Here is a 27,448-nt window from a genome sequence, read left to right on the forward strand (position 1 = left end):
TCGGGATCTGGAAGCTGGATAGCAGCGGGTTACGGGAACCGGAGTAGCCACCCCCGTAATAACAAATCTGGCTGCTGCCATTCGCTTAGCCATGGCGAGTTTTTCCCGCACTCCCCGGCCTTGGTCCGAGGTGGCCTGATGCCTGAGCAGCCGAGAATTCGTGCCTTGGAGCCTGAAGAGCCGGGGAAGCCTAACTAGTCACATGACCTACGCTCACCACCAAGAAAAAGTTCCATTGGATGGCCCGCATAGCATACAGAGCAACAATCGCAAGCTTGCGGATCAATCAAGATGCCTCCCGCGCCGATCCCTCCCTTTCTTCTTCCCCGAGGGATCCCCTCCAGACAAGCCTTCCTCTCCCTCTCCCGGTCTGCGCGTACTACCGGACCTTCAAGAACCCACCGCTGTGCATCAAACAAGTCCAAGGCCAATTCCAATGACACCAGCGTGAAACCGCGCGTCCTCGCCCAACCGGACAAATTTCGACCACCTTCTCACCCCGCGCGCCGCGTCGTCAACACCCGCAATGGAAAGGTCCTCAACTACCCTGGCCCCAAGCTCTCCAAGGAAGAAGAGGCGGAGCGGGCGAAGAAGCAGTACCCGAATATGTTTCCGCCCGAGGGCACAGTGATGTTCCGGTTCCTAACGAGTCGGTGGATTCATATTTGGATTGCAATGGTACGTTCCTGCTTTCTCCGCTTACATTCGGCGCGGGTTGTTATGGTCTCTGGGATTGGGCTGATATGTATTCCAGAGTGTATTGACGAGCTTGGCGACGTTTACATTCACGACGAATTTCAAAGCAACGAGTCCCTTTGCGCATCTGCTGCCGCCGTGGTCCGCGCTATTTAGTCACCCCATCGATACGGTTTCCCAGGCGCTCTCGGTGTTCAGAATGCATGTGCAGCATACTTCTATGGAGACGAGGGAGAAGCGGAAGAGGCGCGTGGATGATGCGGAGAAGAGGAGACAGTTCCGGGTTGCGCATGGGCTGGAGGAGCCTACTGAGGAGGAGCTTGCGAAGGAGGGGAAGCTGGCTGAGCAGGTGGATGACCAGTCGCCTGTTGCGATTGAGGGTCAGGCCCAGGCTGCCGGTGCTGGGGAATACGTGGATTGGGAGGGGAAGAAGAGGCCTGTTAAGAAGTGGTTGGGCATTTGGTAGGTGGAGGTAGGAGGTGGAATGATGCTCGTGCTTGACCTGGAATACGGTTGGGCGCGGTTCGCTCATGGGATTGGTTTGCTCCCACTTGAATGCGAGCCTTGAGAATTCATGTATAGTACAAGTATAGAGGATGATAGTCTTTCCCATCTCATGTATTATGTCCATATACATGTTGGTTATCATTGGTACTCTAGCTTGGCGGACTCGTCGCGATCACTGCTCCAACAAGATGTGATAATGCTCTAACACAGATCCGCGATCTGTGTATGCGGATAGGAGTATTGCATCGCAGACGCAGGCGGGTGGCGTTTCAGATGCCCGGTAGCATTTTTACCGAGAAGTAAGGCCTTGATTCGTGCCTGTCAAGCTCATCCAACCTCAACTCCCTCCAAGCCCTCAAGGACTTCTTCTCCAACACCGCCCTGCTCCAGCACCATCTTGACCATCTTGGAAATCGTTGCCCTCTTTACACCACCCCGTCTCGGCTTCCAGACACCGGGCACTTCCTCCTCTCCAGTGGAAGGATTGACAATAGCAGATTCCTCCGCCGCAGCTGTAGACCCGACGGTAGCCAAATTCTCCGAGTTCGGAATACCTGGTTGTGTAAGCCGAGATGGCGGGTCGATCGTGCGGATGGAGAGCAGCTTCAGCCGGCCCGAGTCGGTGTCGTGTGTCACTGAGATAGCAAGCACGGCGTCCGCCACGGCAATTTCTTCACGGCTTGGGTCGAAGATAACATTATCCGCCACGGAAACGACCAGCAACGTCACGGGAGGACGGACTTTATGCACGGATATTGAGCCGAGAATGATGCTATTTGCGGGTTTGATTCGTGGGTATAAGTATTCGGCAGCGTTCCAGTCGTCATCAAAGAAGGGATCCTCTTCGCCTTTTGACTTGAGTTTCGGCAGCTTTGTTGCGAGAAGAGCGAGGTGTGTTGTGAGGGACAGGAGGGGGAGGGGGTATGATAGCGGTTGTGAGAGGAGTAAGACCTATAGAAAGACCGCATATCAGCACACGCCCACTTCAACAGCTTGAGGAAAAACTTACATCAATATATAACCTCCAATGCCACCGGCGATTGATAACAAGGCGTCCCTTCAATCCACCAACCATCTCCCCGTCGCCCTTCACCCCGCTTGAAACGGATTCCACCAGGGGCTCCCTCATCATCTCAGAAAGGAAAACAGGCAGGGCGTCATCGTCCCTAAACCCCGGGATCTCAATCGCCATCTGAACCCACGAGCCCTGTCCGGAGGTCGCTACACCACCCTCGCCATCTGCGCCAGCCTCGCCATTCCCGCCCGCGCCGTCCAGTTGATGCGCCTGTACACCTAGAGCAGTCTTCTCAACCTCCGCCTTCACACCCACAATAGCCTGTGTACCGTCTGCAAATCCGACCCGCGCGCTACCATTCGTGCCCGGCAGGACATCCGTTTCTGCCGAGAGGGGTCGGAATTGTGTTGGTGATCGGCCGTCCGGTCGAATCGGCGTACCGGGGAGGGAGAGCGATGTGTAGAGGTAGGAGAGCTCCGCGGGGGAGATGTGAGGGGTCTGCGAGGCAGAGGAGGCTTGTCGTTGCGAGGCCATTGCGGATTAAATTATAGATGCGAAATTTTGTAGATGCGGGCTAGCTGCGAGCTAGCACTCGGTGTTGTGTACGCCGCGCTGAGAGGTTTCGGGTACTGGTAGCTGAGTGGATTTGCGATAGTCACGTTTAAAAGCGATCCATGCTGGAAATACGAGGTATAATGATCTATGTCGAAGTGGATTGTTCATGCTGCGATGCCAGTACTTGATTCGGAAATTCTGCACACTCGGACAATCGTTCTTCCTTTCCGTTCCAGCTCATGAACTCGACAGCCAAGGTGATGCTCTACGCAGTAATCCGTTTGCACTCGGGGAATGCTCAGTTAAACTATTTAGGCTATTATAAGGAGGGCTGTTGGTGTGTATATAATGGTTTTATGTATTCACTGATGTACAAGACGGTTTCTCCGCCCGAAATAGGTGCAGTATATTACAAGATTGTGGAGTGAAGCGAGCTACCCGTGGTCATCGTAGATAGTGAAAAGTGTACAAGGTGGAAAGGTATTTTGGAGGGTCGCACACTTTCTCCCATGGATGAGGGCCACTAGGAATGAACGCGTGTAGGCAGGAAGCGATAGCGAGTAATGACAGACAAAAGAAAGGTGTATATACGACGCTCGAGGGAGAGATCAGGATGTATGGTGAGAGGGTATGTAAATATATAGGTAAGTAGGTAGGTATATAGGTAAAATGAATGATGGGTGAAAAACCACGACCGGCGCGGTCGGGGTCGAAACAATGTAAGTGTATGCAGGAAAGGAAAGGCAACAGCGAGGCCGACTGTATCTATAAGAGGCCTTTGGGGTATGAAGACAAAATGCCGACAAATGAGAAAAACCCTGGGCTATCCGAGCCCTATAAACCGAAGAAAGAGCAACAAAGTATGAGAATGAGAGTAGGAAGGGGAATATAGATGAGGAAGGGGGGGAAATGTAAAAAGCAATAGCCGACACCATATCCCATGCGCCTGTATCAGCATAACAACCACAAAACTTCCCTTTTGATTATGTATACACGACATTGCAGGTAAAATGTCAAGATGAGATGCGCGACATATTCCCGAGATATCCGATATCAGATGGGGACATGCGCTATCTGTAGGTGGAGCCTGTCAAAAATTTTGTCGAGGCTGGGTTCATCCAGTCTCCATCGTCGTATGGCGGTGTAGGCCACTGACGGGTAACGCTGGTAATAGCAGATTTTTCGTCCAGACGTCGGTTCGGAGTAGCATCCGTATTGCCGAAAGACACGCCATCACACTTGGCTGACGGTGAAGGCGTGGGGTAAGGACTAGGCAACGCCTGGGAGCGCTCGTTGGCCAAAGGATGGCTGTAGTTTGACGATGTGTCCGACATCTGAGCTTGCGCAAGACGCAAGGCAGCGCTGCTGGCGGAGTGTAGGACTTCGTCCAAAAGCTCATCCTCTTCTTCAGGAGTCTCATAACGGTGGACAGGGTGGCTGGTCATCTGCATCGCACGTCGAGTTCGGCTCGATACTGGGCCACCGTTACCACTTGTTGAGGCCGGGCTATCTCCCATTGAGCGAATGGAACCTTGGGGCATTGACTGGCGTTTGGTAGACTCAACGGGAGAGGTGATGCTAACCGGAACGTTTCCCAAGGCCGCCGCATCCATGGAGTACTTCACGCTCTGAAGGGCTTTGTCCAACTCTGACAGGTCTGAGTTCTGTTTCACATCACTAGCGTTGACGGAGTCGAGGGCCAGTGAGGAACGGTTTGACCACGGCATGCAGCCAGCGTTGGCCTCAATATCATCGTTCATCACGTTCTGGTTTCGACCGGATAGCCGGCGGGCGCGTTTTCGAAGGTGGGAGAAGAAACTCTCCTTCTGACTAATAGTGCTGGTGCTGTTGTTCCCAAGGCCGTTCAATGCTCGCTCCGCTTCTTGTCGGTGAACATCGCCATAGTGATTGCCGTGAGAGTTGACTGAAAGTTGGCGACCGATCTTCTTGTTTGCCTTGGCCGCGTTGCTGTTCGTGTCTTGAGCTGGGGGGTTGGCTTGGGCGGTAACAGCGTTGGAAAGAGGAGAGACAGGACGGATCGACGGGAGAATAGGCATCGGGGCTCCATGAGCCCAAGTAGCACGTTTGCTTGTCGAGTGTTTTGGCTTCAGAGCCTGCGACTCCACACTCGAGTCATGTGCAGCAAGTGTTGGCTTGGAAAACTGCTCGGGATCAATAAGAGCAGGGCTCTCTGACTTCCCAATCAAGGACCTTCTGAACCATGACGACTTGGATGAAAGAGTCGGAGAATCGTATGTTTCTTTGGTGGGGGATTTGACGCTCTTTTCCGACACCTTGCGCCCGAGTAGTCGGGCAGTGGAGGACCTCGGCCTCAAGTTCAAGGGGTCCACTGCATCAACGAAGTATTCGTGCTGCATAGCCTGAGTAGAGGTAGGGCGATTTTTGGGATCCCACATCAGACACCAGGTCACAAAGTTACTGAGAGTCGCCGGCCATTGCGGGCCTGGCAGTATGCTCTCCATGGCGTGGGGTGCCATCTAAAAGGTGTCAGTCATATCACCGAATCTAAGCTCGATTGGAACATACTTTGGGGAATGTAAAACCTAGCTTTTGCGCCAGGCGAGAGCCGTCCTTCCATTCACCACCGCCGAGCTTGGCGCCCGACTTGCTGTACCAGTTCCCAGGGCTGCCCATAATCTCGCAGACGCGCCAGACTTGGTCAACTTCGTTGCCACCGGGGAAAAGGGGCTTGAGATTCGCAATCTCCACTGCCATAGCACCAACAGCCCACATATCCACGGGCGCGGAGTATTCACCTGCTCGCAAAAGAACCTCGGGGGCCCGGTACCATCTTGTCGATACGTATGTTGTGTAAGGTAGCTTGGAATGTGTCTCACGGGCAAGACCAAAGTCGGCGATCTTGACCGTATAAGTTGGGGGTGTCGAAGGAGGAGTGACGAGGTTGGAGTATCGGCTGAAAGTAGAGTCGTTGGGAGCTGATGTGGATACCAGGATGTTCTCTGGCTTGATATCACGGTGGAAGAAGTGGTGGGCGTGGATGTGGTCGAGGCCGCACAGGATCTGGTAGAGGATACTCTTGACGTGCTTTCCCTCCAGGGGTTTGTGGTCCCGCGCCTTCAGTAGTTGGTAGAGGTTGCCGTCCATGTACTCCATGGCGATGTGCAGCTTGCGGGAGAGCGGGTCGAGGAAGATGTCAAGGGCGGGGACAAGGTGAGGGTGAGGGGGCAGGGTTCGTAAGAAGATGACTTCTCGCAATTCCAAACACGGAGCCAATGAATCGAAGGTCTTCTTCATTGTTTTGATGGCAACCTGCAGTTCAGATCAGTATAGTGCTCCTTAGTCATCAGATAAGGTGGTTGTCCCTACCAGTGTCCCCCTTCGAGCGACGTTGGAACCGGCCGTTCGTACACGTGCTACCGCAACGCTACCAAAACTCCCATCACCAACCTCCTTCATCATTTCGAATCGATCTGCAAGCGTCGCCATTGAGGTAGGAGTAAGACCCCGCGAGGGGTGTTCGTAGCAGACAGTCATCTTGTCTCCTTTATCTTCTCTGCCAGCAGATGAAACCAAAGAGTTTCGAGGACTGGGATACCGGTTAGCTTGGGCAATTGATGCCATCACCACCAGGTACTTACCCTATTAGTATGTATATTTGAGGGATTAATAACTCTTCCGATGGATAGTGGAATCGATTAATAGAAGGCTGTTTTCATCATCCGGGATCGAGCAATATCAGGCCTGCGGAGTATGACAGGAGCCGCTGCCCATCGATGGAGAGAGTCGAAGTAGGGTAGTTAATTAGGTCCGGCGGAGGATTGAGGTAGAGGAAGATGGAGACGAAAGGAGGGGGAAGGGGGTAGTCATGTAGTTCGAGGAACAGAAGCCGAGGAGAAGGGGAAGGATGTCTGGAAGGCAGATGGAAGACCCAAAACAGTGGAAGTGATCGATGTAAAGAGAGGAGCGGGCCCCGTCCAAGTGGGAACCACTATACCAAGGGGGTTCCGGCTTAATTGAGCTGGAGTATCCGTAGCAGTAGTGCCTTTTGGGGGGGGAAGTGAGAGCGAAGCCCCTGACGCGGTGACAGCTATTTCCCGAGCTCTGAGCGGGCGTGGGGACTCTAAGAGGCGGTCGAACAAAGATGAAGAAGAGCGGTGTTGTAGATCACAGCAGGTAATCAAAAAAACAGACAGCTGGAAATAATGCAGGTGGATAACGGAGGGGTTCTCTTATTATGTCAGGAATCTGGACAAACAAGAGGGAGGCCCTACGCTGTTGCTGACATGGAAAGCACCTGCAGAGGGGCGAGTCTGATGATGTGGGATGGGATAAATAACCAGGTATAGGCCAGGGCAGAAAGAGAGCGACAGAGAGGTGGAAAAACAAGAGAAAGCTGGGAAGGAAAAACAGAGGGCAACGAAGAGAGCGACAGCAGCAGTTTGTATTACTGCGAGGGTGATTGATTGATTGTTCTGAAGGAGCGACAGGGACGCGCGAAGAGTGGTCAGAGAGAACAACGCGAAGGGGAAGAATCAAACAGCGCCAGTCAGTTGTCCGTTCGTGTCTTCAGACGACTCAGACTCTGGACTGCTCTAAGTTCTGCTGCCAGGAGAACTAACAGCGACTAGTCTGCTAGAGCCAGACGTTATTCGACGGCCCTGAGTTAGCGCTGCCACCGTTGGTCCCGTAAATGCAAATTACTAAATCTCCCGAAATTGGCCGGCCTGCAAACGACATTCGAGACGCGTTCGATCATTACATTCCTCTACGCATAGCCCGAAGCAGAGAGCATCGCTGATGGCAATATTATGACGAGTAAATAATGGCCATAGCGACGCAGAGGGCGGGAAACCTCCATGGGGAGAGCTAAAAATACTCGTACCTTCGTCAGCCCTGATGGGGATTCGAGGCCACGGAGATCCACCGCCGCCCATGGATGGAAAAGGAGTTTGTCATGAGCCTATGACTACCGCGGTTATACCGTTCTCGAATGAAATCCTTCTATCCGGATATCTAGAGTAAACAAAAGGGCACCTTCAGGATAGCATGATTGAGGAGGATGGATCATTGCAGTACGGATAGTAGTGATGCTACCTATTGATACATTGCAATTTCCCTTTTGCCACTTAGCCGGAGGATTTCTTTGTTCCCAATTCTTAACCGAAAGGTACTTTGGGCTGATGATGTCTGATACAGCGCGTGTTTTACTACTAGGTTTTTGGAGCTTAGTTCCATCACATCGACCGTTGTCCGTTACGTAGTGCTGATTCTCGATAGCGATCTAGCCGTTGGCTTTGTTCTTCCCACTCTAAGCCTACCGAGCTCCGTCTTTTGCTCTCTAGGCTCTAGTATAACTTCCGGAAATACTCCGCAGATACACCGCACTGTATTCATGATGTATGCACACCGACAGGAATGAGGGGAAGCGCAAGAAAATAACTCAATTGATCAAACTCCGAGAGAGTGGCTAGACTGGCTACCATTCCGGACTGGGGTTGCGAGTATAATTCCATTCTTGTAAAAGGCGTGGCTTTCAAGAGTTCAAGCCAAACACTGTTTAGTGAGGTCCACTCCGGCTGGGCCTCGAATCATCAAAGGTTGAAGGTACAGTTTGTCAACGCGATTGTTCCAGAGTGACGGCATGACATGTGTGCAGCAACAAGGTGGTCCCTGTGCTGCCTCTTATTCAAGATCTTGATAACCAAAATTGTGATTGATAGCAAAGTCTGTGGATCAGTACAGTTCATGCATGTTACCTGCATCAAGTCTGCCCGTGAATCAGCTAGCTTCTGTTGTGTGAGTAAGGGAGACTGGAGCCTTGACCAACGAAAATCATCTGCGACTACTGAGTGGCTGGTCGGCTAACGCTAGATGTGGCAATTCGAAGAGGCTCAGTTCATTTCCTTGCTGAGAACTTGAGCGACAAAAGAAAAGAAAGTCTCATGATCTCTACTCCGTATTGGAAGATGTACTTTTGACTGTGGGAAATGTGATCTGTATCCAGTATCCGTATCCAGTATCCAGTATCGCGTATGCACTACTCTGCATCAAAACCGCATCTCATTGGGGGAGTGCAGATCGTATTGGCTATGTCAAGTCTTAGATTCAATATTGAGCATTGAAACGCAATTGTCAGTCGAGATAGACGCTGAGAGCGCCCCATTGTCGTTTATACCGATGCACCCGCCGTTGATGTCCATGCACTGTAGGCCATTATTGCCTTATTATTTCCGGTGAGCAATTGAGCCCGCATCCGATATCGATAAGACACCCACGGAGGGGGGTAGGGATATACGGAGTAGTGGTTGGAACCTGGTCGATATCCGTAGCCCATGCTTACTGGTCCAGTTAGTGAAATCAGCTACATCAAGCAGCTAACTTGAGTGCTGAGATTGAAGGCTTGACAAGACACCGCGCTCGGTATTCAGGCCTTCAATAATGTGACCGTCACGATGTCGACATAACCATCACATACGGGCCACGGTTGCTACCATGATGCAAGAGGAGTAAGGAGGTTTCCCCCCCCCCCCCCCCTCCTTCAGTGGTCCAGCCACATTGGAACGCAGAAACCGCATCATTACCGAGCCTGGGTATCGTCAGTATGATTTGCGATAATCACGGATTATCTGTCCCGGTGATCTTGGTCCCCGTTCCTGGGGCAAAGCCGGCAATCTGATGATCGACGGTACATATTTCATCTCGGAAAAAGCAAAACTAAGGCCATTTGCTAAGAGGGATACGGAGCGGATGCCGTGCTTCCGCCCCTTCCAAGGCTCTCCTGTTGTCGCCGTTGCTCTCTCGAGAAAGCCATTATTGGCGCTGAGCTGGTGAGTTGGAAGCGATAGAATCATATTATCATATCCATCCATGTTTATTATTGCCGGGTGATGTTCCCCTGTTCCAAACTTCCAGACGGGAGTGAGCGGCGCTGCCCTCCTTTGAGTTTAGCGTCGGGTGTCCCTGAAGAGAACTGGGCCAGAAAAATTGGTTGACTGGGCGTTCCCACGGGGACAAGCGACAGCAACAGCAACGCCAACCACGATTTCAAATGAGATTCATCAACCAAAACACCAGGCTTTGAATTGTGTCGTATTCAAACGAGATTGGAGGGTTGACGCTGGTCAGACTCAGCTATCGGGCATCAGCGCAGCAGCAACCATCACCGAGTTTTGCCTGATGTGTCGGCCCAACTTCCCCTCCACCACCTTCAATGAGCAACGGAGGGTGTTGCGTGACCCACCGCCCATCGGTCATTTGGCACTTTTTGAGATTCCGCGCCTCTGGGACTTGAATTTTCGACTTCGCGAGCCTGCCTTTGCGCGAGCTGATTAATCCATAGGTCTTTCGACTGAGCGAGATGGCAGAAAGCAGGATGAGTCGCTCGGGGAATGCGGATTGAACCCGCTCGGCGGAGGCCCGTCCCCGTCTAGTGCTTCCGCGAATCCGTCCACGCTGCCCTTTATGATCATTGCCCGCTTAGGAAACAGCGCAGGGCCAAGTCGTAGACAACACCTGAGTGGGCTGAGGGGGGCTTCGTAATTCCACCAAGGGCGACCGACTCCAAATAGCGCGCCTAGTGCTTGAAACCGTCGCATTCCGTGGACCTTCCAGAAGGAATTAGGGGACCGGAGCGCTGGGAATCCTCCGATTATCGAATAACGAACGACCCATTCAAAAAGGGGTATCCAGACTGTCCGGTACAATATCTGCGCAAGATACGCTGGAAAGAAGGAAAGGAGCTGCCAGCGGAATGTATCATGAGGGCCATTGAATTGGAATCAGCCGTTGGAATCCTAGGGCGCTTCCTCCCGGACCAGAGTCGAGGTTGATGAAGCAACCAGGCCGTTGCATCGACTGTCTGCCTGACATCAGCGGAGATCGATGGCCCATTATTTCATGCACATCACAAGTTCGCAACGGCACAGCGGCAACAAAGCGTGGGACGAAAGCCGCTGATTGATAATTGCCCCTGTTATTGCTTTTCCGGAGGTTAGTTGCCATAGTCGGTTACAGGTTGAGAACTTGTAACGCTCTTAATCTCCGTCTGACTGGGATCAATATTCCCACGGCAACTGAGAAAATCCAACTGGCTCGTCGAATCATTTGACGAGCAGCTCGAATTATCTGTCTTAAACCTTGCTTGGCGTTAGGAAGTGATCCTATTGCTCCGCCATTGAGCATTCTTTCCTGCAGGAGCGCGAGGATTAGGGGAGCTGCACCATCCCCGGTCTCCAGGTCCAGTCCCGTTCGCCGCCTGGTGGCTGGCAAGCTGCAAGTCAGATCTGCATCGGTTTGACATCATGTCAAGCCTGCTAGTGGCAAGTGCTGTGACTGACATTTGAGTCTGAGCTCTAAATCTGAGCAGACGGTCTGTGTCAGGGTCTGTGAGTTTCGAGCGGACCTGTCAGTGTTTACCATACGTCATTGGATTGAATATGACAGCGATCTCCCAGTAACACGGGCCTCTGGACCACAATATACCTATCAGAGTCAATGGTGAAGCCACCATCAATGGGCTGTCAAGGTTGGCTGGTATACCCATGACATATTGGATACGAAGCCCCCGGTTTTGGTGTTTTACCATCTATGCAGAGTGGCTCGGCTACAGGGGCCTCTGTGCGAGACCACTCATACCCTCAATAATCACCACTACCTGTCGTCACTTCAGCAAGAGACTCCACTAATTGACTGTCCACCAAGGTAAGTACCGTGATACACCACTGGGGCATTGATGTCTGACCAAAACTATAGTATGATGACGACATCTGCTCGTCCGATCCAGCTGACAAGGAATGTCCAGCTTCCAAGCCACGAACCCAGCTGCCGTTAGAACTTCAGTTGCTACCGCTTGCTGCCAGCTCTGCATCGGGTCAAAGAAAGCACTCAGACAAGATAGTCCCTTTTGAAGCCTGGCTAACTCATCCTTTCGACCACTCGCATTCATTGATTTGCCCGGTGGTATGAGGGGCCGTTTCGGATGGGCAGCTCTTTCCAACATACACTAACCAAGTATGCTTGGTCTGCCTACAACCGGGAAAACGTGGGCATACTGGGCATGAGCGGGAAACGTCAGCGTCACTGATGTACTCCTGATCCTCAACATAACTAGCTAGTCTGTCGCGGTGGTGAGGCTGAATTGAGTCACTAAACCATGATACTCGCAAAGAACATGCAAACAAAGTACTCAATGATTCTTTTAGAGATTCAGAGGAGGTGCTTTCAGAGTATTGCAGGTAGTAAGTCCAATGGAAACTCCCGTTATAATCCAGTCTGACCGATATCGCATAGCTACTTGGACATGAGGCGTGTCTTCAGGCGTAATCTTGCTTTATAAGGCAGTCTGTCGAACTGAAGTGGGCTCATATCGGGATGGTCAAGTTTCACTGGTAATGCGTATGGATAAGCTTTACTGGTAACACGTATGGGGCCAGCATCGTTCAACCAGGAGTTGGCATTAGGAGGGAAAGTTGATGATAAGGGTATTGAATGGAGCCGCTGCCAGCGCTCACTGAGACATAAAGTCAGGCAAATGAGGCCAAGGTTCATGTCTGACTTCTAAGACCTTTAAGGGCGCCGTTGTCGGCTTTCCATCGACAAAAGGCCGGTGTCATGTCCTCTCGTGGCTTCCCTTCGTTTGTTTGTTCCTGGCTCTGCAACCTCCCTCTCTGTGTGCCTTGCGTTTGCTTCCAGCCCAACCGTCAATCAACAAAGCGTTCAGCAGAAGCTTCTAGCTCACTAGTTGGATATTTATTTTTTTTAGCCAGGCACTCCTTCTCTATTGCTCTGAATGGGATGAGCTGTTTCCATTGAGCCCGCGTCTGCTTTGCCATCAATTCATCCCTCACCAAGCATTCAGGTCTTCATATTCACCACCTCACATACTCATTCACCTCAGGCTCCAGAATACCTCTCGGCGCTGACCTAAACAAGGATAGTGACTTCAATTGGACCCGCGTCTGCTGTGTTATGAAAGAGGATTTCTCTCTTCCAATCTGAACTCATCTGAACTCATCTTCCTCTTTTCCTTCATATCCCTTTCTCCCCTTACAAGCGAAACACATTTCAGAATTCAATACCCCCTGCATCCAACCTCAATCCCTCTTGATTCTTTTCATATTGGCAGCATGGCAAGCCGTCGTACTGGAGGTGTTCCAAGCGCCTATGCTAACGGCTACACCGAGTCAGTCAGACGACAGTAAGTTCACGAACCCCTGACACTTTCAGCTATCAGAGACAGAGACACTAAAGATATCTTGTTTGACGTAGGCTCGAGACCGTCTCTCTTCCTGAGAAGTGAGATTTTCATCCCGTCCAACGATCAGTGTTATCCTCTCTAACGATACATAGGCTGAAGTGCAAAACCTGCAAAAAGTTCCGAAACCTCAATGCCTATTCGAAGAGACAGCTAGATATCTTCCGCAATGCGTTGGTTGTTCATGGACAGCGAGCGAAGGATGCAGGTTACGCTACCTGCCGTGGCTGTACTGGTGGTCAGGTTATGGAACTCCGCTGCTGTGTCTGTGATGAAGTGAAAGATCTTGGCGAGTTTGCAAACAATCAGCGTAAAGAACACGAGTTTGCGGTATGACTTTTACTTGGTTCCGATATTAGTGCCTCACTGACAGTATCTGTCCAAAATAGCGTTGCCTCGTCTGCGTCCAAGAACACAAAGACGCCGAGCCTGCAATCGACGAGAACAGATTGCTCACTGATGGCAATCTGTCTGCTACTCAGGGTACGATCACGGTCAGTACATACTCCCATTCCTAGTACTAGCGACTCGAGTACTGACTATAAAAGAACGCCGGCAGCATCTTCACTGGTTCCACCCGGCGAGTTACAAGTGACGGCCCAGGCTATGGCTCTTCTTTCGCTGGAGCTACCGACAACGTGCCCTCTGGTGGAGGTGTCTGGGTCGAGCCCGAAAGACACGAGATGAACTCAATCCACAGTGGCTGGGCATCTTACGGTGTTCAACGTTCCGAAATTGCGGCCAGCGTGCGTTCGGATGGAGGAGATGGGAAGTTCGCCAAGGTGAAAGTAAGTACCTAGGTCTTAGCTACTGGATACGGCTTACTGATTCGGACAGGCCTGGCGTCCGGAAGAAATGTCTAGCAATGTCAATGCCGCAGCCAGAGCTCGCCAGATCAGCAAAAAGGCAGACTTCTCGGACGAGGAAGACGACGAAGGAGATGTCTCCGACTATCTCTAGACGACAAATGCATTTGCTCTAGTGCTTTTGTCCTTTCTGCTCATGGACTTGAGATACGTCTGGGGAACAGGCTGGCTGGTTTCGCTTAGGTCACAAAACTACGAAGGTTGAACCATGGTTCTTTTGTTTGGAGGTTTCCCTCCTAGGTAGACTTAGAAAGAACAACGAGCATTGGCAAATGTTAATAATAATAATTCAAGGGCATCATTCTACAACTTCAGAAATCAAAAGACGCTCCGTGTCTTCCGAGAGGACGATAGACGATCCCCGCCCGCCGCCACCGATCTCACTCTAAGCCTTAGCGGTTTCAGTCGGGCGCTGTGACGTATGCACGATAACCTCAACGGTCGCGGCTGAAGAACAAACTGAAGACAGCTCCAATTTTCTCCTCTTTATTGCCTGTCTGCAAGGGCTGATCTTGGATCCTCTTTTCAAGTCCTTTGTCTGAAGAATTCTCCAAGTAGACTGAAATTTCTGAAAGAAGACTGTCACACGCGACGCTTGATCACTATCAGCCGCACTGCCCCTCACTACCTTACTGCTTTGTGCGCCACCTACCCTTTTCTCGCAGAGTCTTCCCCGGTACAAAGCTCTTTACTTCTGTTTGGTGTCTTCATTATTGTCCCATTATATTTGCTATCGCACATCCGCTCCCACAAAGGCCGCTGTTGGATGGTTTCCCATCAAAAGCGAACCATCCCGTCCTGATGGCGTACGACGGCTACCAGCCTGGCCTGAATCCTTATGGCCAGCCAGACAACACCAATCCCATAACCGCTTCAGAGAAACGTCCCTCCTCATTTGAGCCACCGTATCCGTATCAGCCGGCGTCTGATCATCTCAAGATGCCTCAACCACAAGTCCCTCCACCGCATTCAGCCCCTCCCCAGGGCTACTATCCTGAACCATCGCGCGAGCAAACTTCCTGGCCTCCTCCACCTCCCCCTCAAGCGGGTCGAATAAACGAGGCAGTGACCTCTGCCGTTGGAAACAGCGCCCCGTCATCTTATGTGTCGCCCGACCTTGTCGCGCAGATAACCGCAAATGTGATCCAACAGCTTGGGGCGGCAGGCATCAACAGTCCAGTCAGTCACCAGCCGCCCTCCCAACCACCTCCACCACAATGGGCATCGTCTCAGCCATACCAAGTGCCATCGGCTCCGCATACCCCAATAATCCCGCACGGCACACCTCCGCCTACTATGGCCTTCCAGCCTCCTCCCCCTTCTCTACAGCCCGAATACCCTAGTGCTCCGCATCTACCATCTAGACTAAGCCCAACTCCCCCTCAGGAAAGGGAGAGAAGAGAGTCTCCCGCTAGTCAGTATAGTGACAACGGCCAGAAAGCGGATTCCCGTCCGAAAGCACTTGAGAGGAATGATACGTTTCCGACGACCCTAGAGAAGATATGGGGAAAGCTTTTCGATAATGGCAAGCCAACTGAAAGACTTGGACAGTTCCTGCGGGGGATCGCAATGTACCTAGTAAGTTGCGGTCACGGTGTGGAAATGGTTTATGTGCTAACAGATTAGATCGAATATTATCCTCCTGGTAACACGCTCGTTGTAGTACCTGATAAGTTGCAGAAGTTCTATGCGGATACCAACGTCGCATCGGACCCGTATCCATGGCAAGGTGAGTAGTGCGCTGCGCGAAACTGTTTCTTTCTAACCTTGTTTCCAGATATATTCGATGACCGTACATCTTCAATCTCAAGATTATTCCGGGATTTCCGAGTCGAACACCACCTTGTGCAGCTTAGGTTGGATGAACGGCCTGATGTCCCTGCGCTTACGCCCAAAGGCTTCGAGCTTTTTGCTACGTTGATGATCCAGGCACATCCGGACAAGGAGTATGAACGGCTGCAAAAGGCCGTGCTAAACATGCCGATCAGTAATCCAGACAACAAGAAAGAGCGGTTCCCTAAGGAAATACCGCGGCGGCTGTTCCCAGAGACACCCGACCTGAGCCTGCGCAAGGAGCTTGAAGAAGCCCTCAAGTTACATTGCGGCATTGACCTGCCTGACATTACGGATGAGGAGATCCGGAAGGCTGCTGCGCAACGTGCCAAATCATCTACAACCTCTGGTGTCGCTGTCGAAGAGTCAAACCCACCAACGATTGAACGGGAGAAGAAGCCATACGTCCCACCTACGTCGGCAGTGATCGACGACGAAGACGAGGAGCAATCTCCTCCCGCTATTGAACGAAAAAGAAAGCCCTATACCGCGCAACCGGGAGGAGGAAAGGTCTATGACGGGCCGGACTCACCAAAGCATCGGCATGCAAGCTCATTTTCTACGAGTTCCGGTATCAGAGAGGCACGACCTTCTGCTACCCGCGTCCCCGACTCGCCTCCTCATCACACCAGATCTAGAGTGCATTCACGCTCGAGAGCCGGGACATCCGGGCGATCGCGGAGTCAGTCACGATTCCGTTCAGGCCATGAATACAGGCACTCTGAAACCGATCTCCTGAATGGTTCTCGTACCTCCGGAGCAACTTCTAGCGGGGATTACTACTACAACCCACCTACTTCGTCAACCATCCCAAGCGACCTTCTTGACCAATACCGTGATCTCGATCGGAGCGCGGAAGACCACAGGCTCTATGAGCAAATCCGCGAGCGTGAGAAAGAGCGCGAGAAGAGCAAATACCACGAGAGCCTTCCTTCCCGGTCTACCTGGTCAGGCGACGACGACGACTATCGCGGTCTACTTGGTGGACAAGGCGGTGGGTCATCGATGTACGACTATAAGCGTTACAGGTGATTTGCCTTCGCTATTTGTACGTTTACCAAATTGCGATTTATCACGTTGCCTTATCTCGGTTTGCCTTGTCTATATGGTTTGGATGCAATAGCGTTGTTTTGCTTTTGATGACTTATGAGAAACGACTGATATCCATATGCTGCCCTTTATTTGTTATTTTTTTTTTAGCTGACTGTATACCATATATGCGAGCTTTGCGTTCAAATGAAATATACTCTTGTACCTTATAAACAATTTTCTCTTGCTAGGCAGTAGTCCCTTATCCCCTCCGTCTCTCAATCTCCATCATATACTCCAGCCCTGCTTCTCTCGCGGTCTCCCCCTCCTTATCCCGAATGATTTCCTCCTGCTCCCAGAGTTTCTGTGCTCTCCTCCTCTCCCTCTCCTCCCTCTCCGCTCGTTTCCGCCCTCTTCTTTTATGCCTCTCCTGCTCCTCCTCAATCTTCCTTTCTTCCTCATCCGCCTGTACCCTCAACCCCTCAATGTCTTCTTCGTCCAGAGCCCACGGCACGGAAAGCACCTCCACCAGGAACCTCATCCGCGCCTCCACGAACCGCATCTCGGCCTTCGTGTCTGGCACCGGGAAAAACCGCTCTAGCTGAACCTGGTTTGTAGAGCGGAAGACCGACAGCGTGCCTTTTATTTGGAACAGCTTTCCCGGCTGTAGGGGCGTTATGTCTATGGTAGTCTGGGCTGTAGACGTTAAGTGCATTTCTTTCGGCGGCGCATCCGCGTCGGCGTCGTCTTTCGTTTTCGATTCGGCCGTGGCTGCGGCGGGGACAGATGTGGTAGGATCGCTTTTCAGGACCACGACGTCGACCGTTGCACCGGTGCTATCGTCCAGGGTTAGGATTGTCCGTCGTGGGACGTCGGTGCGTGCGACGATTATGCCGACGAGGCTCACGAAGCGGATCGGGTGGTTCTGGTAGAAGAAGAGGCCTTGCTCTATGCGGAAACTCTGATATTAGCGCGGGTACAGAACGCTCTTCTTCCAATTGATATAGCTAATCTTCAAGCTTCCGTTCAAGCAATAGAAGATCCGCGAGGAAGACATACCTCCATATTCCGTTCGTTTCTTCAACCGATGCACATCCGCAGCGCCCATCTTCACCCACGCGAAATGCGTAGGCGAGGCATTGAAGCAAAAAGCCGGGTAGAAGGGGAGATTTGGCGCGTGCTTCGCCGCATGGTTGCTGCTTTTGCCCTTGTTCTTGCGGTTCCAGCAGGTGGTGGTGTCATTGTTTGCCATGCCATAAGATTAGGTCGTGGTCGGGGAACGGGCTCATTTTCGCATCTCAAGTCGCGTATGCTTCTGTCTCTGGGATTGTGGCTGTTCTTTGATAAGTCCTCTGATGGATGGAGGCCGCGTTTGTTCTGAATTCGATACGCGCAGTCTGGCTGAGGATTGGTGATAGTGTCATGTGACTATGGTTTGTTTGCCATACAGCAACTTCATTGGCACAGTGAAGGATTCATTTGGTGGTCTCAGAATACTCGATAGATATTGCACGAGTAGAGTTCTTGATACAGAAGCCGGATCAGGCTGATCTAGTATATATGTTGTTCATGATGTCCTGCGTACAAAGATATCGTTCGGATATATATATTTATGGACGAACCCTGCGTTACTTAGTTGCAGGAAGACAGATAAAATGAAAGAGATTTTGGACTTATTTCAAGCTCACTAGATAGCTTAATTAGCTTAATTATCTCTCTCAGCAGCCCCCTTAAAGTCTCAAAGTGAAGCAATAGTGAACAATAAGATCAGTTACGGTATGCTTGTATACCTACAGTACTTTTCCAGGGGAATGCCCGGACTCTCAGTACGTACGCCGGTGTGGTTTGCCCTCCTATTCACAAAGACGGCCTGGGAGATGACGAGGCCGAGCATTTCCTCCCAAGGTCAATATATCGAATGTCCACTATCGGACTCCATCTAGTCCTCATGGCTGACGTCTAACCGAAGCGAGGCCTTTCTGCCGAGACACGCAGCAAAAATTTGATCTTATCTGATCCTGAATCTTTCCGGTAGCGTCGTTACTAGCGTATTAAAACTGTCATTTGAGAATACGTCGATACAGGAACGGATCCAGGTGCCACTCGAAGCGAAACAAGTTGCAGAACTGTTGACCAGAAACCTGGAAATGGAATGGACTGAAGACAAGACGGACCCATCCGGCTGTCCCGCTGCAGCAGCGAAATCACCGAGCCACATGATGAAATCGTGATTTGCGCCGATAAGAAACAAACCAAACACCTTCATCGCCTCCAACTACCCCTCCAAACAATTAAAATACCTCAGAGCTCACTCACACCATGTATTCCAAGTTCTGGCCTGCAGGAGGCCTCCCCGGCATCCTCCACCACTTCGTACGTCCAATTCCTCTGTTTATATCACTTACCCGCAGCCAATTCTGACGTCGTGCCCGCGCAGACCGAAACCCTGGTAGCATTCGAATTCACTACCTCCGCAGTCCCCAAGAAGCACTCCCTTCTCTTCGTCGGCGGTCTTGGCGATGGCCTCGCAACAACCTCGTACATGGCGGACCTCGCCAAAGCCCTCCAACCCACCGACTGGTCCCTCTTCACACTGAACCTCACATCCTCCTACTCCGCCTGGGGCCTGGGCCACCTCGACCGCGACACCGACGAAATTGCGCAATGTCTCAACTACATCCGGGACTACAAGGGCGGGAAGTTTGCGAACGCCAGCGGCTTCAAAGGCCACAACAACAGCAAAGTCGTCCTGATGGGCCACTCAACAGGCAGCCAGTGCGTCGTGCACTACCTCTCGAAACCAAACCCACACACCTCCGCAAAGGCCTTCGACTCCGACCTGCAACATATTCTCCGCACCCGCCTCGATGGCGCAATCATGCAAGCGCCCGTTTCTGATCGCGAGGCGATCCAGTACGTCCTCTCGACCGGTTGGATGGGGCGCACATCGTCCCAAGTTACGGAGATCTATAAGGAGCTTGAGAAGCTGGCGCAGGACGAGATCGCGAAGAACCCAGATCCTCAGTTTGATGCTCTCCTCCCGCTCCATATGACGGGCGTCATTGGGTATCCCGGCAACGTCCCTCTATCTGCGCGCCGCTTCCTTAGCCTTGTCTCCCCCGGAACGCCTAATGGGACTCCTGGTGAAGATGATCTGTTCAGTTCGGATCTAGGTGACGAGTCGCTGAAGAACACGTTCGGGAAGATCCGGGAGGGCGGGCTGCTGGCGTCGAAGCTGATGGTTCTGATCTCTGGGAATGACCAGGCCATGCCTGGGTGGGTCGACAAGGAGGGGTTGCTGAAGAGGTGGAAGGGCATTGTTGATGGTGAGAGGAAGGAGGGAGAGAGCGAAATCTGGCATGAGGGCAGTGGGCTTATTCCGGGGGCTTCGCATGCGTTGAGTAACGATGACCAGGCGGAGCCGAGGATATTCCTTGTTGACAAGGTCATGAAGTATTTGAAAGGAGTAGAGAACTGAAGCTTGAAGTCTATATGTACATAGAAATAGAAATGAAAATAGACTCTAGCTTTTCTTTATGTCTCTAGTCTCTAGTCTAGTCCAGTAGTGTAATAGTCTGTAAATAGTACCTATCTAACAACCAAAATATTGCATCGCAGATATAGTCGTAAATCGTAACAAAGTCGTAAACATGAACACGGCCGTAAGTATATACCTCCAATATCTCCCAAAAGAACTAAAACACAACCCCCTTGCTCTGCGCATCTTTGCTGAGCCTGATGTCTTTGATCAGGAACATCCAGATTAGCGAGAGTGTCATGATTCCTGTACCCGCAATCAGCATCTTCGTCTGCGTCTCGGCGTACGCATAGGCAATAGCATTCCTGACAGGGGAGCCAACGGGGTAGCTCAATTGAATCTCGAGTGACTCATAGATAACTCTCCAATCTGCCTTCGCAGATTCGGGAAGCAGCCTCTTCAGCGCCTCAGGTAAAGTATTAGTCCAAATAGCGCCGGAGATGCTGCTCCCCACGGCGCCGCCCATAGACCCAAAGACACCGAGGAACGCAAGGGCCGAGGCGATATTGTTATGGTCCGACGCGGCTGAGACAGCAACCTGCTGGCAGCAAATCATTGTGCTTCCACCGAATGCGATCAGAACTTGGCATAAGATCAGGTAACCGACGGACCAGCCGGGTTTGCGGAAGTAGATCATCAGCGTGACACCAACTATGTAGAGAGGCACGGCCCAGAATAGCAGCCACCGGAACCGGGAGGTTTTTTTAATGAGGAACCCCACGGCCAAGAGCCAGATGCCGGAGATGACGTTGAAGATGCTGCTGATGTACCCCGCAGTTGAGATGGATGTTCCATAGACCACCTGTAGGTAAGAGGTGTAGTACTCGTTCCAACAGTAGTATGCAATCTGATAGGAGGTCCCCAGAAGACACGCTCCGAGGACTGTTCTGGATGCTAGTAGTTCCCATGGGAGGAAAGGAACCGGAGCGATAAAGCGCTCTGCCAGAACAAAAGCGACGAGGCAGCCGATGCCAGTGAGAAGCATCATGATGATATAGTCCGATTGCCATTCGCCTGCCGTTGAGCCGGCAATTGTGAATGGGAGGAGGAAGAGGACCAGGCCAGTTGCTAGGAGGAAGACTCCGAGGAGGTCCAGCTCTATCACGTAAAAGACGATGCTCTGCGCAAAGGTCCTGCCACTGCGCTCTTTCTTCGGCAAAAGACCCTTGCGCTTTGCTTTGTACCGGTTGTATTGCAGTAGACCGAACATCGGCAAGGCAATGATGGGGAGGATGATAGCGAAACTGCCGTACGCCCACCGCCAGTTATAAGCATAGAATCGTTCGGACGCGGCTGAACCTGCAAACGCGGTGATGATATAGGGTGACGAGGTGAACGCGTACGCCAGGCCTCGGTCACGTAGCGACGATGTATCGGCTGTAATGACATCGATACTAAAGATCATACCTGAGAAGCCGATAGTGTAGAACACCTATGTCTGTAAGCTTCCATCTCAGTATAGCGCAGAGGGAGACATACTTGTGAGATGCAGTACGTCGTGATATCGGTGCATGTCGCGGACAGGACCAGCCCTAGGGTCGCGAATGCTATCATGATCAAGAATCCAATTGACCGATCCCAAACATTCAGTATCTTTGCGAGAGGCATATAGGTTGCCGAGGACATGACGCTGGACACGATGTAGATGACGGGGATCAGAGAATGCGATTCGAAGCCGCTGGTCACGAAGGCCGAGAGGTTGCTGGTGATGGAGGATTGGAAGGCATTCACGAAGTATAGGAGAAACATTCTATTGCGGTACATGGTCAGCCATTGTCTCTCCAGCGAATTGGGTTCATTGGGCCAGGGCCAGACTCACAGAATGTATGCCGTCACTAATGACTCCTTCGACCAGACCATAGTGATGGCCTCGGCCTGTTTCACTCCATCCTGAGCTGCCTCCGGATCTTCTGTAGGAAGCTCGTGCGTTATCTTTGGCCCCGGAATGCCCCCTAGTAGTGGGGTGTCCTCAGTACTCGAAGACCGCGTTCTGTGTAGTGCCGACATTGCGACATTGACTGTATTCTTACAGTCCTAGGGAGATGCGCGCGTTATCAGTTGGAGTTTCCGAGTCAATGATGTTGCGACGGAGATGTGAGGGAGGAGACATCGGATACCGTCGGGTAGCGATCGCCAGACAGGCATGGAGGCGTACGGAGAATGGGAGAAAATTGAGGAGAGCGTTTGGATGGTTCGTATGATGCGGTATGACTGACAATACTTCAAATACTAGCGTAATAATCTGATAAATGCGACCCACCCCGCGTAATCTATTTTATCTGATGGAAATTCCCCCACCGCCAGCCTCGTCTCCAGTCCAATCCCGTCAACGGCCACTGCGATGTCGGCAGAACTCTCAGCCCATCTCGGATCAGGATGCTCAGGAACCCCCATCCACTCGCTGGATCGACAGCCACGAGGACCATAACTGATTTACGTAAAGACGCCATCCCCTTCTCCGTAGTAAGGGTATGCCATAATCTGCCATGGCCTTCGACGACTCGATGTGGCTTGGCTCCAGGACCGGTGGGTTTCATCAGGAGATGGTGGGGGGTTTTTTCGTAGTGGACCGTCCAAGGCGACCATGCTTTAGTGCCATGTCGACAAGATCGCCTTCAATAAATTGAGCGAATCCCTCTGAATTCGAGCCGAGCACTTGGCGGCGTCCATCACTGGCAGCAATAACTGTGCCAAGGTCATACTGCAGAAACCGAGTCAGTATGAAGCTTGTTCAGAGCCTGGCGGGCTTCCCTCGCCTGCTGCTGGCCGGCAATCCTTCGAAAACCGACCTTGGCATGCTTCTGGTCGCTATCCTGAGTGCGATAGCGTCCGGCGTGCCTTTTCCAATCATCGGTATCATCTTCGGCCAGCTTCTCGACGATTTTAACGCAGCGACATGTAAATCAGGCGATACTTCCGGCGACGGCGACCAAGGAAGCATCAACGACAAGATCTTACTCATCGTGTATCTCGCCATTGCTCAGTTTGTCTTGATCTACATCCATCTTTCCTTCTGGACTCTGAACGGTGCTCGGCTGGCGCAACGACTACGAGAATCCTACCTGCAGAACCTACTTCGACAAGAGCCCTCATTCTTTGATGACCTTCCCCCCGGTGAGGTAGCCTCTCGACTCAATGGCGACATCCAGACTATACGTTCGGGCACATCTGAGAAAGTGGGAATCTGTCTTGCGAGTTTCTCCTTCTTTGTTACTGCCTATATTGTCGCGTTCATCAAGGATACAAAGCTTGCAGGCATGCTTGTTTCGTTGATCCCGGCCTACTTCCTTATGTCCTTTGTTGGAAGCCATTATATTGAGAAGTACTCGGGACTGATGTCGGAGTATGCTGCCACTGCCGCTTCAATTGCTTCAGAAGCGCTCTCGAACTTCACTGTCGTACAGGCCTTTGGCGCAAACGATCGACTAGAGGAGAAATTCTCCAAGGCGCTCAAGTCTTCAGAGACGGAAGGACTGAAAAAGGCCACTGCGGTTGGCATCCAATCAGGAGTTCTGTACTTCGTCGCCTATTCTGCGAATGGTTTGGCTTTCTGGGAAGGTAGCAGGCAGGTTGCCCGTACCGTGAACGGCGAATCTGGCGGCGCTACTGTCGGCGCCACATTTACAGTCATCTTTATTCTGGTTGAAGGTTAGTAGACTCACCAGTCTTCATACATGGCTTGCACTAACCAATATAGCGACCTTGCTCCTGAGTCAGGTTGCACCATTCCTTCACCTGTTCACAGCAGGAGTTGCTTCATACGAGAAGCTATATGCGGACATTACTCGCGAGCCTAAAATTGATGGTACTACTTCTTCGGGCCATCGCATCACCCAGGCAGAGGGTGGTTTCGAAATAAACGAAGTTTCGTTCAGCTATCCATCGAGGCCTGAGGTCACGGTGCTTGACAAGGTTTCTCTCAGCATACCCGCCAACAGGCATACAGCGATTGTCGGTCTTTCGGGAAGTGGCAAGTCAACTATCGCTGGCTTGGTCACAAGACTGTATGATCCCACGGATGGGCAAATCTTGTTTGACGGCCATGATATTCGTGAAGTCAACACTCGTGATTTGAGAAGTTTCGTCAGTTTGGTCCAGCAGGAACCAAATCTCCTGGATCGGTCTCTTCTGGAGAACATCGCCCATGGTTTGATCAACTCAAGCAATCCCAGCCATTTGCCTCTGAGAAACGCTCTTCTCAGTTCCGATCTCGCAGAAATCGCTAGCGAAGTCAGAGAAGGGAAAGACTTGCTTCAAGCAGCAGAGAGGAAGGGTCCGGAGTTTGTAGAAATCGTCGGTCTGGTGCAGAAAGCTGCACAACTTGCGGACGCAGAAGCCTTTATCGTTGCCTTGAAACATGGATTTGGCACGGTCGTTGGATCCAGTGGACGTCTAATCAGTGGTGGCCAGAAGCAACGAATTTCTCTTGCCCGAGCCCTCGTCAAAGATCCCGCCGTACTTATACTGGATGAAGCCACAGCTTCTCTGGATTCGCGGAGTGAACAGCGCATCCAACGGGCTATCTCGAACATTGCCAGCGGAAGAACCATGATTACGATTGCTCACCGTTTGTCAACAATTACTAGCGCAGACAATATCATTGTTATGCACAAGGGCCACATTGTTGAACAAGGAGACCATGCAACCCTAATGGCAAAGGACGGAGCCTATGCTGATCTGGTTAAGCTGCAAACCCTATCTACGACCGACAAGAATAGTTCCACAGCCAGTGTTGATACTGCTAGCAAGACTGATCAGATTTCTTCAGACGGCGACCTCGATACAAGCACTCTTGACGGACTCGGAGACGATGAGAAGAAGAAGCCCGAAACGACTGAAACCCTAGTTGCCGAGCCTCAAGAGGATTCTGAGGAGCCTGATACGCCGAAAAAGTCCCTATGGGCTCTTGTCAAAGGCTATGCACCTACTTTGAGGCCGCATCTGGTGTTCCTTGTCCTTGCCCTCCTTGGTTCCAGTATCGTCGGCGGAGCCTTCTCAGGTGAAGCCGTGATCTTCGGAAATACTGTTGGAAGCCTGAACCCCTGCAATAGCGCGGATTACATTCGATCCAAGGGTGACTTCTTTGGACTCATGTTCTTCGTGCTCGCTATCATCGAGTTCTTTGCAAACGTGGTCAGCTGGACTGGATTCGGATGGGTTTCGGAGAAAGTGGTTTACACCGTTCGAGTTCTATCCTTCCGGTCACTGATGGAGCAAGACCTTCAATGGCATCAATCCAAGGGACGCTCGCCGCCGTTGCTACTTTCCTACATCACGAGGGATGGTAACGCTCTGGCTGGGCTCAGCGGCTCTGTTATCGGCACACTATTCTCAATCACTGTCAACCTTATTGCGGCCATCATTTTGACACACATCATCGCGTGGAGGATTGCTCTGGTTTGCCTGGCTCTGGTCCCGCTTCTGCTCGGTGCCGGTCTGATGGAGCTTCACGTCCTCGGCAAGTTCGAGGAACGTCACGAGAACGCTTATACCAAATCTGTTGACATTGGTGTCGAAGCAATCACATCCATCAAAACGATCGCGTCTCTTTCTCTTGAAGAAGAAACACTAAAAACCTACCAGCGGTCTTTGAAGGGCCCCCGTAAGGAAACGCTCACAGTTACCTTACAAGCAAGTCTCTGGCAAGCAATGACTTACTTCCTCGGTAACCTTGTGAACGCGTTGGCCTATTGGTGGGGTGCCAAACAAATCTTGGCTGGAAACTACACCCAAACCCAGTTCCTGATTGTGGTATTCTCTCTGCTTGTCAGTGCCTTACTCTGGAGTCAAATGTTTGCTCTTGCACCTGAGCTTTCGGCTGCCCGGGCTGCTATGGCTCGGCTGCTGGGACTTATTGAGATCGGTTCTGACAAGATGCAAGGACACGTACCTGCTCGTTCTCCCACTGCAGCTTCATTTGGAGAGGAAGAAGCAGCCGTTGAAACCAAGCAACTCCCATCCGACAACAAAGCCTCCAGCGTCCAGCTCCGTGACGTCCACTTCTCGTACCCAGCTCGACCAGACATCAAGGTCATGAACGGTCTGACCGTTGACATCAAACCCGGAAAGTTTGCCGCCCTTGTTGGCCCCAGTGGTGCCGGCAAATCCACAATCATTTCTTTAGTCGAACGCCTCTACACGCCTCAATCCGGCTCCGTCATTATTGACGGCACCGACATCACAAAGCACCGCGACGTCGCCTTCCGCGACTCCATCGCTCTCGTGCCGCAGGAGAGCGTCCTCTTCGAGGGTACTATCAAGTTCAACATTAGTCTTGGAGCTAGACCAGGCCACGAGGTCTCGCAGGCCGATATTGAAGAAGCATGCAAACTAGCAAACATCCACGATACAATCGCCGCTCTTCCCGATGGATACGGCACCCTCTGCGGCCCCAACGGAAGCCAGTTCTCCGGAGGCCAGAAGCAGCGTCTCTCCATTGCTCGAGCTTTGGTCCGGAAACCAAAGCTGCTTATCCTTGACGAGTCAACTAGCGCACTTGATGCGGAGTCTGAAAAGTTGCTGCAGGATGGCCTTGAGAAGGCTGCCAAGGGGATCACGGTCATTGCGATCGCGCATAGGTTGCACACGATTAAGAAGGCCGATGTTATCTTTTTGATCGAGGCTGGTCGGTGTATCGACCACGGCTCGCATGATCAACTCTTGGCTAGGTCTGATAGTTACAGGGCCAACGTCATGCATCAGACCGTTGCCACCTAGTTTTCTGTTCTTTCAGCGACAAAAGAATTATAGAGTATATAGCATAGATTAATTGTTGATAGCGTTTGATATGAATCATCTTTTCGTATTGAAATTTGCGGCTGTCTTGGCTCCTGTTCGCCTTCTCCCTTAGACAGATAGTCGGTCGCTCCTTCCTCCGACACACCACCCCAATCGTTCCTTCCTCTTACACTCCATCATATAAGACACTCAGCTGCCGGTCTGTCTACCTGCTGAATTACGCACTACTGTCCTGCTCCTGGCTCCCACTCTACACCCATGTCGCGGCTTCAGGAAAGCGCCCATCGCCAGCTGCCTACTTCAAACTATCTTCGTAAAGAAAGACAAGGATAGAGATATTACCAGGAAGTTCTTCGCTTGCTAAAAAAACATATCTACTACATACCAACTGATAACAGGCAAATCATCTAAACAAATCCATCTCAAACAAAAACCTG

At 51.6% G+C, this 27,448-nt stretch overlaps 10 protein-coding genes across 10 annotated transcripts; 5 read left to right on the plus strand and 5 right to left on the minus strand.

The window, feature by feature from the left end:
• Positions 1 to 93: 93 nt before the first annotated feature.
• BDW74DRAFT_47207 (uncharacterized protein) lies at positions 94 to 1,346 on the plus strand. The gene is made up of 2 exons (XM_073732895.1): positions 94 to 678; positions 755 to 1,346. Exons 1-2 carry the CDS (start codon positions 292 to 294, stop codon positions 1,160 to 1,162), a joined length of 795 nt encoding a protein of 264 aa, XP_073588764.1. The 5' UTR covers positions 94 to 291; the 3' UTR covers positions 1,163 to 1,346.
• Positions 1,192 to 2,913, minus strand: BDW74DRAFT_47210 (exosome non-catalytic core subunit RRP42). Its single transcript, XM_073732896.1, has 2 exons — positions 2,213 to 2,913; positions 1,192 to 2,154 (listed from the first exon to the last, which is right to left on the minus strand). The coding sequence occupies exons 1-2, from the start codon at positions 2,750 to 2,752 to the stop codon at positions 1,531 to 1,533; spliced, it is 1,164 nt and encodes a 387-aa protein (XP_073588765.1). The 5' UTR covers positions 2,753 to 2,913; the 3' UTR covers positions 1,192 to 1,530.
• Positions 2,914 to 3,754: 841 nt separating this feature from the next.
• On the minus strand, positions 3,755 to 6,630 carry BDW74DRAFT_47225 (serine/threonine-protein kinase). Its single transcript, XM_073732897.1, has 4 exons — positions 6,394 to 6,630; positions 6,122 to 6,341; positions 5,321 to 6,064; positions 3,755 to 5,271 (listed from the first exon to the last, which is right to left on the minus strand). Exons 2-4 carry the CDS (start codon positions 6,287 to 6,289, stop codon positions 3,844 to 3,846), a joined length of 2,340 nt encoding a protein of 779 aa, XP_073588766.1. The 5' UTR covers positions 6,290 to 6,341; positions 6,394 to 6,630; the 3' UTR covers positions 3,755 to 3,843.
• Positions 6,631 to 9,342: 2,712 nt separating this feature from the next.
• On the minus strand, positions 9,343 to 9,792 carry BDW74DRAFT_144307 (uncharacterized protein). Its single transcript, XM_073723010.1, has one exon. It carries the CDS (start codon positions 9,622 to 9,624, stop codon positions 9,352 to 9,354), a length of 273 nt encoding a protein of 90 aa, XP_073588767.1. The 5' UTR covers positions 9,625 to 9,792; the 3' UTR covers positions 9,343 to 9,351.
• A 2,798-nt stretch (positions 9,793 to 12,590) lies between these two features.
• Positions 12,591 to 14,180, plus strand: BDW74DRAFT_47255 (uncharacterized protein). The gene is made up of 6 exons (XM_073732898.1): positions 12,591 to 12,950; positions 13,022 to 13,048; positions 13,103 to 13,337; positions 13,397 to 13,501; positions 13,556 to 13,795; positions 13,845 to 14,180. Exons 1-6 carry the CDS (start codon positions 12,880 to 12,882, stop codon positions 13,965 to 13,967), a joined length of 801 nt encoding a protein of 266 aa, XP_073588768.1. The 5' UTR covers positions 12,591 to 12,879; the 3' UTR covers positions 13,968 to 14,180.
• A 184-nt stretch (positions 14,181 to 14,364) lies between these two features.
• Positions 14,365 to 16,969, plus strand: BDW74DRAFT_144311 (uncharacterized protein). Its single transcript, XM_073723011.1, has 3 exons — positions 14,365 to 15,451; positions 15,500 to 15,602; positions 15,651 to 16,969. The coding sequence occupies exons 1-3, from the start codon at positions 14,675 to 14,677 to the stop codon at positions 16,736 to 16,738; spliced, it is 1,968 nt and encodes a 655-aa protein (XP_073588769.1). The 5' UTR covers positions 14,365 to 14,674; the 3' UTR covers positions 16,739 to 16,969.
• On the minus strand, positions 16,917 to 18,165 carry BDW74DRAFT_144313 (OB-fold domain-containing protein). The gene is made up of 2 exons (XM_073723012.1): positions 17,795 to 18,165; positions 16,917 to 17,683 (listed from the first exon to the last, which is right to left on the minus strand). Exons 1-2 carry the CDS (start codon positions 17,985 to 17,987, stop codon positions 16,998 to 17,000), a joined length of 879 nt encoding a protein of 292 aa, XP_073588770.1. The 5' UTR covers positions 17,988 to 18,165; the 3' UTR covers positions 16,917 to 16,997.
• Positions 18,166 to 19,042: 877 nt separating this feature from the next.
• Positions 19,043 to 20,213, plus strand: sidJ (putative siderophore biosynthesis lipase/esterase; the record flags this gene model as incomplete). The annotated part of the gene is made up of 2 exons (XM_073731236.1): positions 19,043 to 19,108; positions 19,173 to 20,213. Exons 1-2 carry the CDS (start codon positions 19,055 to 19,057, stop codon positions 20,211 to 20,213), a joined length of 1,095 nt encoding a protein of 364 aa, XP_073588771.1. The 5' UTR covers positions 19,043 to 19,054.
• Positions 20,214 to 20,312: 99 nt separating this feature from the next.
• Positions 20,313 to 22,407, minus strand: mirD (putative MFS siderophore iron transporter). Its single transcript, XM_073723013.1, has 3 exons — positions 22,093 to 22,407; positions 21,753 to 22,023; positions 20,313 to 21,705 (listed from the first exon to the last, which is right to left on the minus strand). The coding sequence occupies exons 1-3, from the start codon at positions 22,278 to 22,280 to the stop codon at positions 20,431 to 20,433; spliced, it is 1,734 nt and encodes a 577-aa protein (XP_073588772.1). The 5' UTR covers positions 22,281 to 22,407; the 3' UTR covers positions 20,313 to 20,430.
• An 87-nt stretch (positions 22,408 to 22,494) lies between these two features.
• BDW74DRAFT_47333 (ABC transporter ATP-binding protein) lies at positions 22,495 to 27,063 on the plus strand. The gene is made up of 2 exons (XM_073732899.1): positions 22,495 to 23,921; positions 23,971 to 27,063. Exons 1-2 carry the CDS (start codon positions 22,994 to 22,996, stop codon positions 26,988 to 26,990), a joined length of 3,948 nt encoding a protein of 1,315 aa, XP_073588773.1. The 5' UTR covers positions 22,495 to 22,993; the 3' UTR covers positions 26,991 to 27,063.
• The last annotated feature ends 385 nt before the right edge of the window (positions 27,064 to 27,448 follow it).

Source organism: Aspergillus multicolor (assembly GCF_047715735.1).
Source record: "Aspergillus multicolor strain CBS 133.54 unplaced genomic scaffold BDW74scaffold_2, whole genome shotgun sequence".
Classification (NCBI taxonomy): Eukaryota; Fungi; Ascomycota; class Eurotiomycetes; order Eurotiales; family Aspergillaceae; genus Aspergillus; species Aspergillus multicolor.

Coding starts and splice junctions, on each gene's coding strand:
- BDW74DRAFT_47207 (XM_073732895.1), top strand. CDS start 292: ATGCCTCCCGCGCCGATCCCTCCCTTTCTTCTTCCCCGAGGGATCCCC. Junction 679..754: donor TTCATATTTGGATTGCAATG/GTACGTTCCTGC, acceptor TATGTATTCCAG/AGTGTATTGACGAGCTTGGC.
- BDW74DRAFT_47210 (XM_073732896.1), bottom strand. CDS start 2,752: ATGGCCTCGCAACGACAAGCCTCCTCTGCCTCGCAGACCCCTCACATC. Junction 2,155..2,212: donor ATTGGAGGTTATATATTGAT/GTAAGTTTTTCC, acceptor GTCTTTCTATAG/GTCTTACTCCTCTCACAACC.
- BDW74DRAFT_47225 (XM_073732897.1), bottom strand. CDS start 6,289: ATGACTGTCTGCTACGAACACCCCTCGCGGGGTCTTACTCCTACCTCA. Junction 6,065..6,121: donor TCGCTCGAAGGGGGACACTG/GTAGGGACAACC, acceptor TCTGAACTGCAG/GTTGCCATCAAAACAATGAA. Junction 5,272..5,320: donor TAGGTTTTACATTCCCCAAA/GTATGTTCCAAT, acceptor GACACCTTTTAG/ATGGCACCCCACGCCATGGA.
- BDW74DRAFT_144307 (XM_073723010.1), bottom strand. CDS start 9,624: ATGGATGGATATGATAATATGATTCTATCGCTTCCAACTCACCAGCTC.
- BDW74DRAFT_47255 (XM_073732898.1), top strand. CDS start 12,880: ATGGCAAGCCGTCGTACTGGAGGTGTTCCAAGCGCCTATGCTAACGGC. Junction 13,049..13,102: donor ACCGTCTCTCTTCCTGAGAA/GTGAGATTTTCA, acceptor AACGATACATAG/GCTGAAGTGCAAAACCTGCA. Junction 13,338..13,396: donor GTAAAGAACACGAGTTTGCG/GTATGACTTTTA, acceptor TGTCCAAAATAG/CGTTGCCTCGTCTGCGTCCA.
- BDW74DRAFT_144311 (XM_073723011.1), top strand. CDS start 14,675: ATGGCGTACGACGGCTACCAGCCTGGCCTGAATCCTTATGGCCAGCCA. Junction 15,452..15,499: donor GGGGGATCGCAATGTACCTA/GTAAGTTGCGGT, acceptor CTAACAGATTAG/ATCGAATATTATCCTCCTGG. Junction 15,603..15,650: donor GGACCCGTATCCATGGCAAG/GTGAGTAGTGCG, acceptor CCTTGTTTCCAG/ATATATTCGATGACCGTACA.
- BDW74DRAFT_144313 (XM_073723012.1), bottom strand. CDS start 17,987: ATGGCAAACAATGACACCACCACCTGCTGGAACCGCAAGAACAAGGGC. Junction 17,684..17,794: donor GAAACGAACGGAATATGGAG/GTATGTCTTCCT, acceptor GTTTCCGCATAG/AGCAAGGCCTCTTCTTCTAC.
- mirD (XM_073723013.1), bottom strand. CDS start 22,280: ATGTCGGCACTACACAGAACGCGGTCTTCGAGTACTGAGGACACCCCA. Junction 22,024..22,092: donor TTAGTGACGGCATACATTCT/GTGAGTCTGGCC, acceptor GTACCGCAATAG/AATGTTTCTCCTATACTTCG. Junction 21,706..21,752: donor CGACGTACTGCATCTCACAA/GTATGTCTCCCT, acceptor TTACAGACATAG/GTGTTCTACACTATCGGCTT.
- BDW74DRAFT_47333 (XM_073732899.1), top strand. CDS start 22,994: ATGAAGCTTGTTCAGAGCCTGGCGGGCTTCCCTCGCCTGCTGCTGGCC. Junction 23,922..23,970: donor CATCTTTATTCTGGTTGAAG/GTTAGTAGACTC, acceptor TAACCAATATAG/CGACCTTGCTCCTGAGTCAG.